At 47.3% G+C, this 12,833-nt stretch overlaps 1 protein-coding gene across 2 annotated transcripts in view; it reads left to right on the forward strand.

Annotated features, from left to right (window-relative positions):
* Positions 1-9,135, forward strand: part of SERTAD2 (SERTA domain containing 2) — a 110,185-nt gene extending 101,050 nt beyond the window's left edge. For both annotated transcript variants that reach the window (XM_040623408.1, XM_040623407.1), the window contains exon 2: positions 3,864-9,135. In XM_040623408.1, the coding sequence (XP_040479342.1) occupies positions 3,868-4,797 (930 nt within the window). In that variant the 5' untranslated portion in view covers positions 3,864-3,867 and the 3' untranslated portion in view covers positions 4,798-9,135. The remainder of the gene's footprint in view (positions 1-3,863) is intronic.
* Positions 9,136-12,833: the final 3,698 nt, after the last annotated feature.

Raw genomic sequence — 12,833 nt, forward strand, 5'->3', positions numbered from 1 at the left:
TCAGGTCTCCAGATGGCCTAGAAGCCACACTTGTCACAAGCCCCTCCTTTCGGTGAACTTCAGGTGCATATTCCCGGTGTCGGTGTCAGTGCTCCACAGCCACAGGGCCTCCGGGGCAGGAACAGCCGAACACCCTCTTCTCCAGTGTTACCTTGAAGCCCTTAATGAGGCCCAGCCACCGCTTTGAGCTGCAGCCTAGTGAGGCCTTTTAAAAGGTCACGTGCCTCTCCAATAGCCTGCTTTAAAGAGCTATTGTGATTTTCGTAGCCTGCCCGAGGAAAGAGGCTTCTGAGGAGCTGCGGAGCCTGGCTTCGGCCAGCCGGCCAGCCGAGCTCCAGGCCCAGAGACACCATTTGGCTTTTTGCCCTCGGGTTCTTGAGTGGCTTGTCTTTTCTTCTTTGAACCGTGCCCTGCTCCAGGAGGTGGTCATTAACACCCGCAAGGAGAGTGAGAGTTCTCAACCCCCCCCCCCAGGAGCTGGAGGCCCCTTTCCAGCGTGGTCAGTGGGAAGACTTGACTCAGACAATGTGTTAAGCAAATTCTGGAAAAACTTGAACCTTTAAAAATGTTTTAAATCTAAAGTCTTTAAGTGAAAATGTGGACTTGATTTTATTATGTTGCATTTTTTTCCTTTCTATAAAAATTTCGATAGAATCAGGATTACAAATCGGGATTGTGTGCGTTTTGCAATCTCACTGGGTGTGTGGAGCCAGTTTTGCCTCATAAAATGCTATAGAGAAATGAAGGCAAACCTGCTTTCAGACACTCTATCATGGGTTCTTATTTACACGTCTGAAAAGCATCCAAGCTTCGATTTGTCTATCCTGCTCACAAATTTTGCTTACAAGGGTCCTCCTCCTTCCCCTTCCAGCATTACAACATCTTATCAGGCTGTTCCTAAATCATCAGGATTATCATACAGCTATGACCAGCTGGATCATTCTAATTGGAAATTAAGTGCTTCTCACATTGAAATCTCTCCGAAAACATCGCCACTGATCTCCTTCAGCTGTGGGAGTTCTGCTAAATGCCTAGTACTGCATGCTTGGTAAATATTCAAGTTTTATGGATTCAGTGATAATTTCTAGAGAAGTAATCCTTATTGAGAAAGTTATTGAGAGAGTTCTATTGTTTATTCTGGCAACAACTCTTTAAAAGACAACCCTATATTGATGGCTAAAAGAAAAAGAAAGTCTACACCGTCTTAGCTGTTCCCTCTCCTCCAGAAAACCAGTAAAAATTCCAAGTGGCAGTGAGCTTGCTGGTTTGTTTTTAGTTGTTTGTTATTTGTTTTTGGTTTACATTTTGGGACAGTGCTTCTCAAACTTTTTGTGATGAAGAACCTTCTTGTTTGTTTTTTCCTTCTTCATAGATAAATACTTCAGTAAAATATAAAAATACTAGAGAAATGAAATTAAAGTGCAAAGACAAAAATAGAAGCGTCGTTTTAGAAATTAGATTTACAGACTTACAATTACTCTGCAAATTTGCTGTAAATGTTTCTAAATAATACAGTATCTCTGTTTAACTCATCATGGGCCAGTAACAGTTCACAGACTGGCACCTTCTACAGACCACACTTTGAGCAACGCTGTTTTAGGGTGGCTTGTCTGCATTTGTGTCCTCTCACAGAGATTTACATGTATTGGGTACGATTACATTATAACCCATACCATAAACCATCTAACAGCTTTATAGTAAGAATTAAATGCACTTGGTGAGCTCTTTGGCAAAAGTGAAATTTTCCTAGAAATGAATATTTAAATGCTTAAGTTTTAGGCAGATACAAACAGTATAACTGTTTCAAAACACAGTCGTCCTGTAACACTTCTCAGGCATAAAGGAGAAAGTGTTTTGTAATGTGAAATGAAATCACCTCCTCTCTGATTCACACTCAAGTTTAAATGAGCACAGATACTTTAGATAGGAAATGTTCTATGCAAAGTATATTTACAAATGAGACTTTTTAGCATGAAACAGTAGGAAATGTTTTTGTCATGTGAAGTGGTAGATACAAGAGTTATTACCACCATATCTTCCTTGCCTCAGAGAACATTGTGGGACTGGTCTTTGGTTCTTGTGATTGACATCCATTTTCTTAATGTTTCCATGAGGGAAAGTGTTCCATACAAGTAACTGTACATTCTTTATGAACATTAACAAATCCTCAAGCTGACTCTGACGTTGCTGGGTTTCAGCTGTCCTTCTCTCCTGGGGACTGAGGCGTGTGAAGGCGGTCACTGCAGGTGGAACTCATGTGTTTGTCTGCTTGGTGGTGGCGGTGGGGGTGAGGGGGGAGGCCGGGCAGCGTGGCCTTCCTTAACAAAGTGTGGCAGGGAAGATCTGTGAAGTTTTATTATGGTCAGCCTTATTCCTTTAGGATGAGTCTCAACTCAAAATGATAATGAGGTGTAGGAGACGATATTCAGCCCCTTGAAGACCAGGCTTTATTCATTTGCGGGACTACCCACTTTCTCCCACTTTCTGGCAGAGTGCCCAAGACAGCATAGATGCAGAATGAGTAAAATATAAAGGACTGAATGAGGCTTCATGAAAATCAGCAGAAGCAATTCAGTAAAAAGGCAAGTCGCTTTTAGAAGAAAAATTGGATAAGTACAAACTACTTGTGTATATGAAGATATCAGTGAGTGAGTGGCACTGAGGAGGGGATTAACTCTTGCCTATGGGGAAGTGCTACAGAGGTGGGGGGGGCGGGGAGCAGGCACAGGCCTGGTGTAATGAGAACCACATCTCCTGGTCTGGACGGCAGAAGAACAACTTTCTTGATTAAATGGTTAGCAAGTGAGCTCTATGGGGCGAAGACCAGTGGGCTTGCAGTTGTTTTGTTTAGACGGTAGAAGTTCTGAAAGGAAGGACCACTCTCCAGAAGGTGTAACCAGCCGAGGGGGTCTTCATTGAGGCCAGAGCAGGCAAGGAGGTGGGGGCAGCAGGCGAGGTGGGGCAGGAGTTAAAATTCGAGCCATTCCCAAATGCTCAAGGTCTGAGATATGAGGTGGTTGTTTTTTTGAAATACGTATATATCTCTGGAATCACAGTAGGTATTTTGTTACGAAATGGCTCACGTTACTCAAACAGTAATGCTTATAATCAGAACAAATTACTTTTAAATTCGTCCACTTGCGTTCAGACGTAACAGTATGCAATCAAATTGAGGCATTGGAACTTGGGCTGGGAAAGCCACATTCCTCCACTTTCTTCTAGGCTGAAAAGCGGTGGCAGCTCCTTCACTGTGGTCATTTAACACAGGCCAAGTGCTTCACCACATGTCACCAAACAGGCAGAAAAGCTCTGTGCATAATGAGGAAGGAAAAGGCATTTTGAAAGCACACATGGTTCTACCAAAATTGTCCGTGCCCTCCTCCCTCCTTCTCCACCTTGGTTCTTTTAATCGTTCAGGATGTGTTCAAGCTGTAATCTGTGACACCTTTATCTGTTAGGTCATAGCATTGCAAGTGTTTTCTTGGGCGTTAAAAATAAATCTGTTTGGGGGAGGGAAATTGAACCTGCATGGTAATGTTAGGCAAGCGAACGCAAGCGCACGAGTGGAGAAAGTCAAAATCATGGTTTCCATGGTAACGTTTAACTTGTCTGTGTCGTACACATTTCTCAAGAAATACATTCACCAGACTACCTAGTGATAAAAATTGCTCCACCAGCATACAAAGGTAGATTTCCCACTGCTCTCGCATTCTAAAAGCTCTTCCCCCAATTAATGCATCTCTTCTAACCAACCTTGGGCTAGGAACTCCAGTCCAACTCCTGACCTCCGAATCAGCGTCTTGTTTAGGCTAGAAATTAGTTTTCATGTGATTAATTCCACTTCCTTCCTTCCTCCTGTGCAGATATATGTTGGGTAAAGGAGAAAAACGGAAGTTTGATGAGCATGAAGATGGGCTGGAAGGCAAAATCATGTCTCCCTCCGATGGTCCATCCAAGGTGTCTTACACCTTACAGCGCCAGACTATCTTCAACATTTCCCTTATGAAACTCTACAACCACAGGCCCCTCACCGAGCCCAGCTTGCAAAAGACCGTTCTGATCAACAACATGTTGCGGCGGATCCAGGAGGAGCTCAAACAGGAAGGCAGCCTGAGGCCGGTGTTCGCCGCCGCCGCCTCGCCCCCGCCCGACTCGCTGAGCGACAGCTACCGGGAGGCGCCGCCCGCCCTCAGCGCCCCCGCGCCGCCGCCGCCCGCGCTCGCCGGCGACCTCGGAAGCACTACGCCCCTGGAGGCCTGCCTCACGCCCGCCTCGCTGCTCGAGGACGACGACGACGACACGTTTTGCACTTCCCCGGCCGCGCCGCCCGCGGCTCCCGCCAGACTGTCGGCGCCAGCGCCGCCGCCGGAGAAGGACAGCTTCTCCTCCGCCCTGGACGAGATCGAGGAGCTCTGTCCCACATCTACCTCCCCAGGGGCCGCCGCGGCCGCGCCCGACAGCTCCAGAGGGGGCGCCGGCGCGCCGGGCGGCCCGAGGCCCGACGACCCGAAGCTGATGGACTCTCTGCCCGGGAACTTTGAAATCACGACGTCCACGGGCTTTCTGACGGACCTGACCCTGGACGACATCCTGTTTGCCGACATCGACACGTCCATGTATGACTTCGACCCCTGCACGTCGGCGGCGGGGACGGCCTCCAAGATGGCCCCGGTGTCGGCCGACGACCTCCTCAAGACTCTGGCGCCCTACAGCAGTCAGCCGGTGGCCCCGAGTCAGCCTTTCAAAATGGACCTCACGGAGCTGGACCACATCATGGAGGTGCTGGTCGGCTCCTAAGAGCCCCGGACCGGTGCCCGCGCCGCCCAGACCCTGCGAGTGTCCCCGCACCCCACAGCTCTCCGCACTGTGCATGCACCCTTGCTTGCCTTTTTCAGAGAAAAGGATCGTTTTACACAAGGATCACACTAGTTTTTGCTTTGAGCAGAGTTGGAGTGCCTTCATCCACGTATGACCACTTTTAATATGCTTTTGTGAGTGGTTCTCAGAGACCTACTGCCCTGGAATAGGAAAGAATACATTGGAAGACTATGTTGCTGTGCTGAATGACAAAAATAAACAGTCCAAGCGAAGCACAAGGAATAAGTTGGAAAAGCTGTAAATTGCATGTGCATATTTGTCTATTTTTTCTATAAGTTTTATTGCAAGAGGTAAAAAGAGAAAATTATATATATATATATTATTTAGATAATCTCAGTACCTTTTCTGGCATTTTCGCCCTGTATAGGTTGACTTGGCAATTCAGCCTTTTTAGAGGCATTAACTACTCCTCCTAAGTGTTGCATTTATGTGGCTGTTTAGAAACTGCTGCCCAAATTTATTTTATATTTTTGTACAGATTCTGCAGTTTATGATATTGTTTTTCTAAAAACAAATGCTGTTTATACATATGAGATAGCTATTTTGATAGGATTTGCTCACATAGTTCCTGCAAACTTCACATGTACAAGTTGCACTTGTACTTTTATAGAGTTGTAATGTTTTATATGTGTTTGGTGCAAAGAGAAAATTGGATCAAATTAATCCGCAGTTGATGTCCCCAAATGCAAACACACACACACACACACACACATACACACACACACACACACACACACACACACACACTGCTTTAAGAAAGGGCCAGGCGATATCACACCCAAATTTCACAGGCACCGACCCCCTGGCATGAACACCCGCCAGCACTGTGACTTCCAAAGCCAGAGCCACGTCTGCTCATCAAACTTGCATTAAGCAGTTGGCGGGAGATGGCCGTGGAGCTGGGGGAGAAGGGGTTGAAGTGATGGTTCTCTTTAGCTCCCTCTCTTGAGGGGAAGGCTACCAAATACTCACTGTATTTATGCCAAGTTTGTGCTTTTAATTGTTCTTATTTTTTTAAACAGAAACCCAGATCTTTCCCTTTTGGCATAATTTTTACGATGACCTGAAATTTTACATGAGAACAAAATTTTCTGAAAAGTAACCGACCTCTTCGTAGAACTAAACCCTATTTGCAATGCCTAGGGCTCACAAGGAAGAAACTACCCCAGAAGGCATCCACTGTGTTGCTCAATTGTCTTTTCCAGCTTCCCTTCCCTAGAGCTTTTGTTCCCTCTGTTGCTAAGTGCTGAAAATGGCATCTTCATGATCACCGCAGTGAGCACAGCTCACCTCGGCCCAGCCTGGGATGCTGTCGTGTAACATCCGTTGGCTCTTGAACCTGGAGTTGGTACCATTATGTCACAGCTTCCAATCTGGTTGCTTCCTTGAATCAACTGCTTTAGCTACACTTTACAAGGCTCTTTTACCCAAATACACAGACAGGACTTTCTATGCATGTTCCTCTTCCTTCCCCCTGCTTCCCCTCCACCCCACCCCCATCCCCACCCCCAGGACACTTGAGAAGTAGCTTTTTACTCCTAGTGGTGTACATTTAATTTTAAAACATTTGCAATGTATCATGCTTGTTGCGGAAATTGTTGATGGCCTTTTCGTTTCAGTTTTTTTCTTTCTTCCAATGGTACTTTAGCTGGTTACAACCTATATTGTTGAAATGCAGATGGCTTCTTTAGGAATAACTTTTATATTTATTTAAGAATTTTTAAATTATGGGATTTGTGTTATTGTTGTTGTCTTTGTTGTTGGTCATTTGTCAATATTCAGTCACCAGTTCTGCTCACTTCTTGCCATGGATAAAATTGAGTCTTTCTGGCCAATTAAAAAAAGACAGCTTTATAAAATGGCACTTTAAACAAGCCATAGATAGTTTTATTTTTATAGTGCACATGGCAAAGCAAATACATTTGTGATGAAGGAACTGCTCATTTAAGCAAAAGATTCGTGTATGATATGATTAAATTTTTGTATATTTGAATTTACTTTCCCCCCCACTTGAATGTGTTTTCAAAGGCTAATCGTCCACTCAGTAGAGCAGTGAGAAATGCATCAAGTTGCTCTTGTTCTCCTACAAGCGGCCTCCACCTGGACACCTCTCCCTGCCGCAGATGTGGCATTTCCTTCGATAGGACCAGGGACTATCTAGTCGAGGTGAGGCCTGTTGTAGATGCTTCCGGTGTCACTGTGCCTGTCCATTCTAAGAGCTTCCTTTTCCTGTGGAGAACAAGTCAGCCCAGGCACCGTGCTTCTGATAACCGGAGGCCCCGGCAAACTCCCCGCACGCCGCACACACATTCATACGTATACAGACACAATAGTGTTGATTATTCTGAACAATAACAGGGTAAGGCGGTTGATTTGCCATTGTTAAAAACTGATTTACAGTAACTTAGAACAACTGTACTTTGGTTGGATTAGCAAATCGTGTGTTTAAACAAATCCCATATGTTGGGCAACAGTTCAAATAAGCGCAGCAAAGTGTTGCCCAAACATGGTTCTCTGACTCTCTCGTATTTGTAAGGCTGGGCTTCAAAATCAAAACAAAACCCCCCAACAACAGCAGTTAAGTAAATGCTTTTTAACGCTGGACACCCTTGCCGTACATGCTCGATATTCAAGGTCTGTTGAGGAAGACGTGGGAAATTAGGGGCCCATTTTCAACGAACAAAAACATCAAGTGTTCAAGTTACCATTGTCTTATTTTCACAAAGCGACGGCCCAGTGGGGAAGAATGCGGGCCTGGGTGCGATCTCCAAGCCCCAGTCTGAGTGTGGGATGTGCTTCCAGATGCCACCTGGCTGTCGTGCCTTCCCCCTTTCTAAAGGACGTGGTGTGGCATTCGGAGTCAGGCAGGCAGTTTGAGGTGCCTTTATGAGAAAGACGTGCTGGGTGGGGCTGGGAGAGGAAAATTATTGACAGTGATGTGCAATGAAATGACAAGATGAGAGCAGAATCATAAGAGCTTTGAATTTGAAGTGATTTTTTTCATAAGTTATTTATTCCTTTTTTTTTTTCTGTGTAAATATATTTATTTTACTGTGGAGCTCTAACAACATCTGGATCGTACCATGTGCAGAATGTATGGTAGGAATGTATTCTCTTGTAGGAATGTCAGTCTGTGTTCCAAGGGGGTCCGAGCCAGACCCCTGGATCTTCTCACTGTATGCACCGTCCACATTGAGTTTTCTCCTCTTCTCTAATGTAGGTCTATTCGAAATATGCAAAGGGTATGGATAAGGAATGTTTTAATACCTCCAAATTTTTAAGAAAATCAAGCATCAAAGGGTTGATATTTTTAAACTTTTTTTAGTAACACTTTCTCTTGATGACAGAAGGGGCAGCCACACTGACACCCTCGTTCACACCGAAGGGTGAGAACTAGCAGAGCCTCCGCTACACCTTGAGTGTCTTGATCAATTGAGCTTTTTATTGCTGTATCCCCGTGGAGTATCCCAACTGCCCTGAGGTCGATCAAGGAAAATTTCTTAAATAAATAAGCTCCAAAGAGCCAAAGTATCATCTTACAGATCGTTTTTAAAGCTTAAATTTATTAACCACCTTTGTGGTAAACAATGAATTATGAATACCACAGGGCAGCCTTCTTAAATGACAGATGTAAAAAAAAAAAAAAGACTCTACTTTGTGCAGCGATTGTTACCCTCTATATGAATTGTCTTAATTTCAAAACCTTGCTGTTACAAATTGGACCTTTATACATTTTCTGAAAATACTGAAAAGAGCATATTTAACCTGTTCTGGTTGTGAATGGTTAATTTCCTGTAATTGCCGAAGGCAGCGAGGTGTGTGCGTCCTGCTTGTGTACGATTGTTCTTAGTGCTTCTAAGAATGAGTCTAAATGGTTCTTGAAAATTAGCCAGGATCAAATGCTATTGCAGACAAAGCCAATAAAAATTTCGGACATGTTTTAGGGATAACAAGTTTGGAAGAAAGTGCAGTCCAGACACGCAAACAAGATTTTGGAAAAGATGTACATAGTGACATGTTTGGTGCATGGTTTTTGAGGAAGGCTTTTGTCAAAAAGGAGGTGTAACCTTTCCCCCACAGACCTGAGAGCTGTGCCTTTTCTATGCAATATTACAGACGTTACATCAGAACCCAGATAGCTGTACTCACATGTAGGTTTGGGCTGTAATCTAAACAATTGGACAGATGAAATGTACATGGAAATGAGCAGTCTTACTTTTGTAGTTTTATATTATACAATAAACAGTTAAAAGATGAGAGAGGTGTGTTTGCAGTTTGCTTCTGACTGGAGCACAACCAGCTCGGGTGTCACAATTAGCTTGTGTGAAGGAACAGCCCACACTCGGCCTGTATCGGGGTTGGTGCCGTTGACCTTCTCGCACTGTCTTGGCCTCAGGAGCATCTTTTCCTCCCGTTTCTCCCCCTGCCTCCTGGACCCTTCTTGACCTCCTGGTTCTCACTTCTCTTCCCCAGCTCTCTCTTTCCCAGTGGGATCCAATCCACTCAGGATGACGACAACTTGTTCGCAGCTCCTGCCTCTCTCCCAAGCTCTGGAGTTAAGTATTTGCCACGCTTGGCCATCTCACACTCACCGTGTTTCCCTTGGGCCTCCCTCCGGTCCCAGCCACTCTGTTCCCCAATGTCCATGCTCCCTGGCTGCCTCCTTTCCATCCTGCCACAGCCTCCCCAACCCCGGCCCTCTTCCCTACTTGCCTCGACTACTGCAGCTGCTTCCTATCTTACTGTAACTGCCGCAGCGGTGTCTTTAACATCCTTGCTGCTCTCATTACAGAGGACCAGTGGCTCACCGGTGTGTTCCACGTCCTCCACCAGCTCCCCTCCCTGCCCACCTTACACAGTCTGGCCCGCCCTCATCATCGTCTTCCACAGGTTCATGGAGGAGATCCCGTGCAACCTTCTTGGGCCAGCTTTGATGGGAGTCATGGGGTCCAGCCTTGCCCAGTCCAGGCATGACTGGCCCACCATACCAGCTGGTGAGGGAAGGGAGCTAGATGTGAGGGGCCTGTATAATGAGGGTTCCATTCGGCCAGCAGTTGAATACTTGGGGGTTGGTGTTGGGGAGGTTTTAGGGGTTGAATTGTGTGCTCCAAAATTTCTGTTGATGTCCTAACCCCCAGTACCTCAGAATGTGACCTTAATCTGGAAATGGGGTCTTCACAGAGATAGTCAAGTTAAAATGAGGTTATTAGGCTGAGCAATATGCAATACAACTCACGGCCTTATAAGACACGGAGATGCTGACACGGACAAGCACACGGGGAGAACACCATGTGAGATGAAGCAGAGAACAGGGCGATGTGTCTACAGGCCAACAAACACCGAAGACCGCCCGCAGACCACGAGAGGCGAGGGGACAGGCGTGGAGCAGATCTGCCCCTCCACCACCCCCCACCCCCCAGCCCTCAGCAGGAACCCACTCTGCTCACACCTGGATCTCTGACTTCTAGGCTCCAGAACAGCACATTTCTGTTGTTGAAGCCACTCAGTTCAGCTGCCGTAGCAAACTCCTACAGGGGAGGAGGGCAGGCAGATGAGCTCTTTCCAGACGTCGTGGTGGAAGATACTCATTAGGCAGCTAGAAGTAAGAATCGGCTGCCCAGCAGAGTGGTTTGTCTCCGGAATATGAGCATCTGCTATTAATTAGAGATATAACTTTGGCAAATCAGTCACTCTCTCCGTGCTTGTGAGGGCAAGATAAAGTCAGAGCTCCTAAATCTTTTCCAAAGTGTTCACAGTGCAGTGAAATTGCAGGTTACGAATATTGTCTATCCTCATCCCACAGCTGTGCCTAGCACATAGTAGGCACTTAAAATACCTGTTGAATTGAAAGAAGAAAAAAGCGCTATAGTTCTCTACCATATGGGAGAAGCCCAGAGCTCAGCCTTCCTTGTCTGGGTCCCAGACCTATCCTCTCCCAAGCCTCTCGAGACCCCGTTCCCAACACACTGTGTGCCCTTGCTCATGCCCCTACTGCTTGTAGAAATTCTACCCACCCTTCCACGGCCAAGCTCAAGTGCCTGTCCATGAGCTTTCTCTGCAACCCCCCGAGTCTGAACGAACCTCTTCCTCTGCCAGAGGGCTCTGCAAACCTCTGTAAATGCTCTCGGCAAGTCCTGCACCGTGTGTTTCCCCCCCTCCCTTCTGCTGTTCTGTGACCACGTGGTGTTCATCTTTGCCAGAGGTTGGCAAACTACGGCCCTTGGGCCAAATCCTGCCAACTGCCTGTTTGTCTAAAGTTTTGTTGGAATACAGCCACATTCGTTCATCTGTGTGCTGTCCGTAGCTGCTGTCCTACTACAATGGCGCCGAGACCATACGTCTCTCAAGATCTAAAATAATTGGCCCTTCGCAGAAGTTTGCCAGACCCTGATCTTTGCAAACCATGTAATGCTTAGGACGGTGTCCGATCCTAGCCGGGGCCCCATAGTGAGGCAGGCCACAGCCCCTGTGCTCAAAGGCGCACATAGACTGAATAGGGCGCACGTTCTGGGGCAGGAGTCTTGGGGTACGGGGTGCTGGAGGTGGGGCTGCAAGGGCCAGAGGAGGCAGAGCAGTCAGCAAAGTCACACAGGAGTGGACGCCTTCTGAGAGCTAAAGATGTGGGAAGAGGCTGAGACACGAAGCTTGCGGTGAAAAGGCCCCATTTTACAGAAATGAAAACTGACACAGAGGGAAAGGGATTATTGTCTATTGCAAGACACGGTTTACAGCATCGGGGTTCAGAGTTTGGCCCTGCAACCAGACCGCCGGGGTTCGAATTCCAGCTGCACCGTTTGTAGCCTTAGCCTTGGGTACGCTCCAATCTCTGTGCCTCCGCTTTCTCATCTGTAAGACGAGGGTAGCGACTGAACTTACTTCACGCAGTGGTGGGGATTCAATGAGTCCATACGTGTAAAGCGCTTAGTTCTAGGACATTAAAAAAAGAAGTCCACAAATGTTAACTGTAGCTTTAACACAACAGTGGGCAAGGCTCAAATCCACGGCTCCGCTCGGTGTGGTGGGCTAGTTGAGCCATAAAGCAAAGCTGAGGCGTCTTGATGCTGAAGGCATGTTCTGTGGGGACACCACCATTTCCTCACAGCATACTTGTCGTCATGGTGGTCAGTTGTTTGTTTACTGAGGACTGTGCTCCCAGCCTGTGTGGCAATCTGGGGACCCAGAGTGCCTGTTGCCTCTTTCATCTTTGCTTTTCATTTCCTTTTGCTCCTCTTGGAAAGGAAGCTGTGACTGACTCGCGAGTCCCAGTCTCCAGGGTTACCACTTGCCGAGTGCTCACATGTACCAGACACCCGCGAGCTCTGGCGTGTGGGATCTCCTGGACTCTGCCCCCGTCCTCGCAGGTGTATCTCACCACCTCAGCTTTGCAGAGCAAGGAGTCCAGGCTCAGAGAGGTTAAGAAACTTCTCAAAGCTCACACAGCTAGAAAGTGGCAGAGCTGGGATTGTGACTCTTATAACCATAACCGCTTGGGCACCCTCGCCTAGGGCCCATCTGGTGTCCTGGGGGAGGTGGGGTCAGGCCAAGACCCCGAGGCTGGGCAAGGTGAGGGAGGCAGGAGACCTCGTACCAATCTGAGCTTTATCTCTTTCACCCGCCTGACCTCCAACAAGCCCTTCACCTCTCCTCTTCTTCACTGGGGTGTGGATCTCTCTGGCTCACTGAGGCATTGCCCAGAGGGACAAGAGGAAGACGGCCCTTGAGGGCAGCAGGGAACCAGGAGTTAGGGCTGCTCTGCAGGGCTGAAAACCCCCTAGGTTCTCTGGTCCTGGCTCTCTGTGACCTCAGGCCAGCCACTCCTGGTCTCAGAGACTTAGTTGGTTCAGTGGCAATGGAAGGGGGTAGGCCTACATCCACCCCGGGGACCATGGCTCTCCGGCTGCAACTTAGAATCCTGGGGGCTCCACCGGCATCTCCGGGTGCGGGGGGGGGGGGGG

The sequence above is a fragment of the Ursus maritimus genome, unplaced genomic scaffold (assembly GCF_017311325.1).
Source record: "Ursus maritimus isolate PB19 unplaced genomic scaffold, ASM1731132v1 scaffold_6, whole genome shotgun sequence".
Taxonomy (NCBI): domain Eukaryota; kingdom Metazoa; phylum Chordata; class Mammalia; order Carnivora; family Ursidae; genus Ursus; species Ursus maritimus.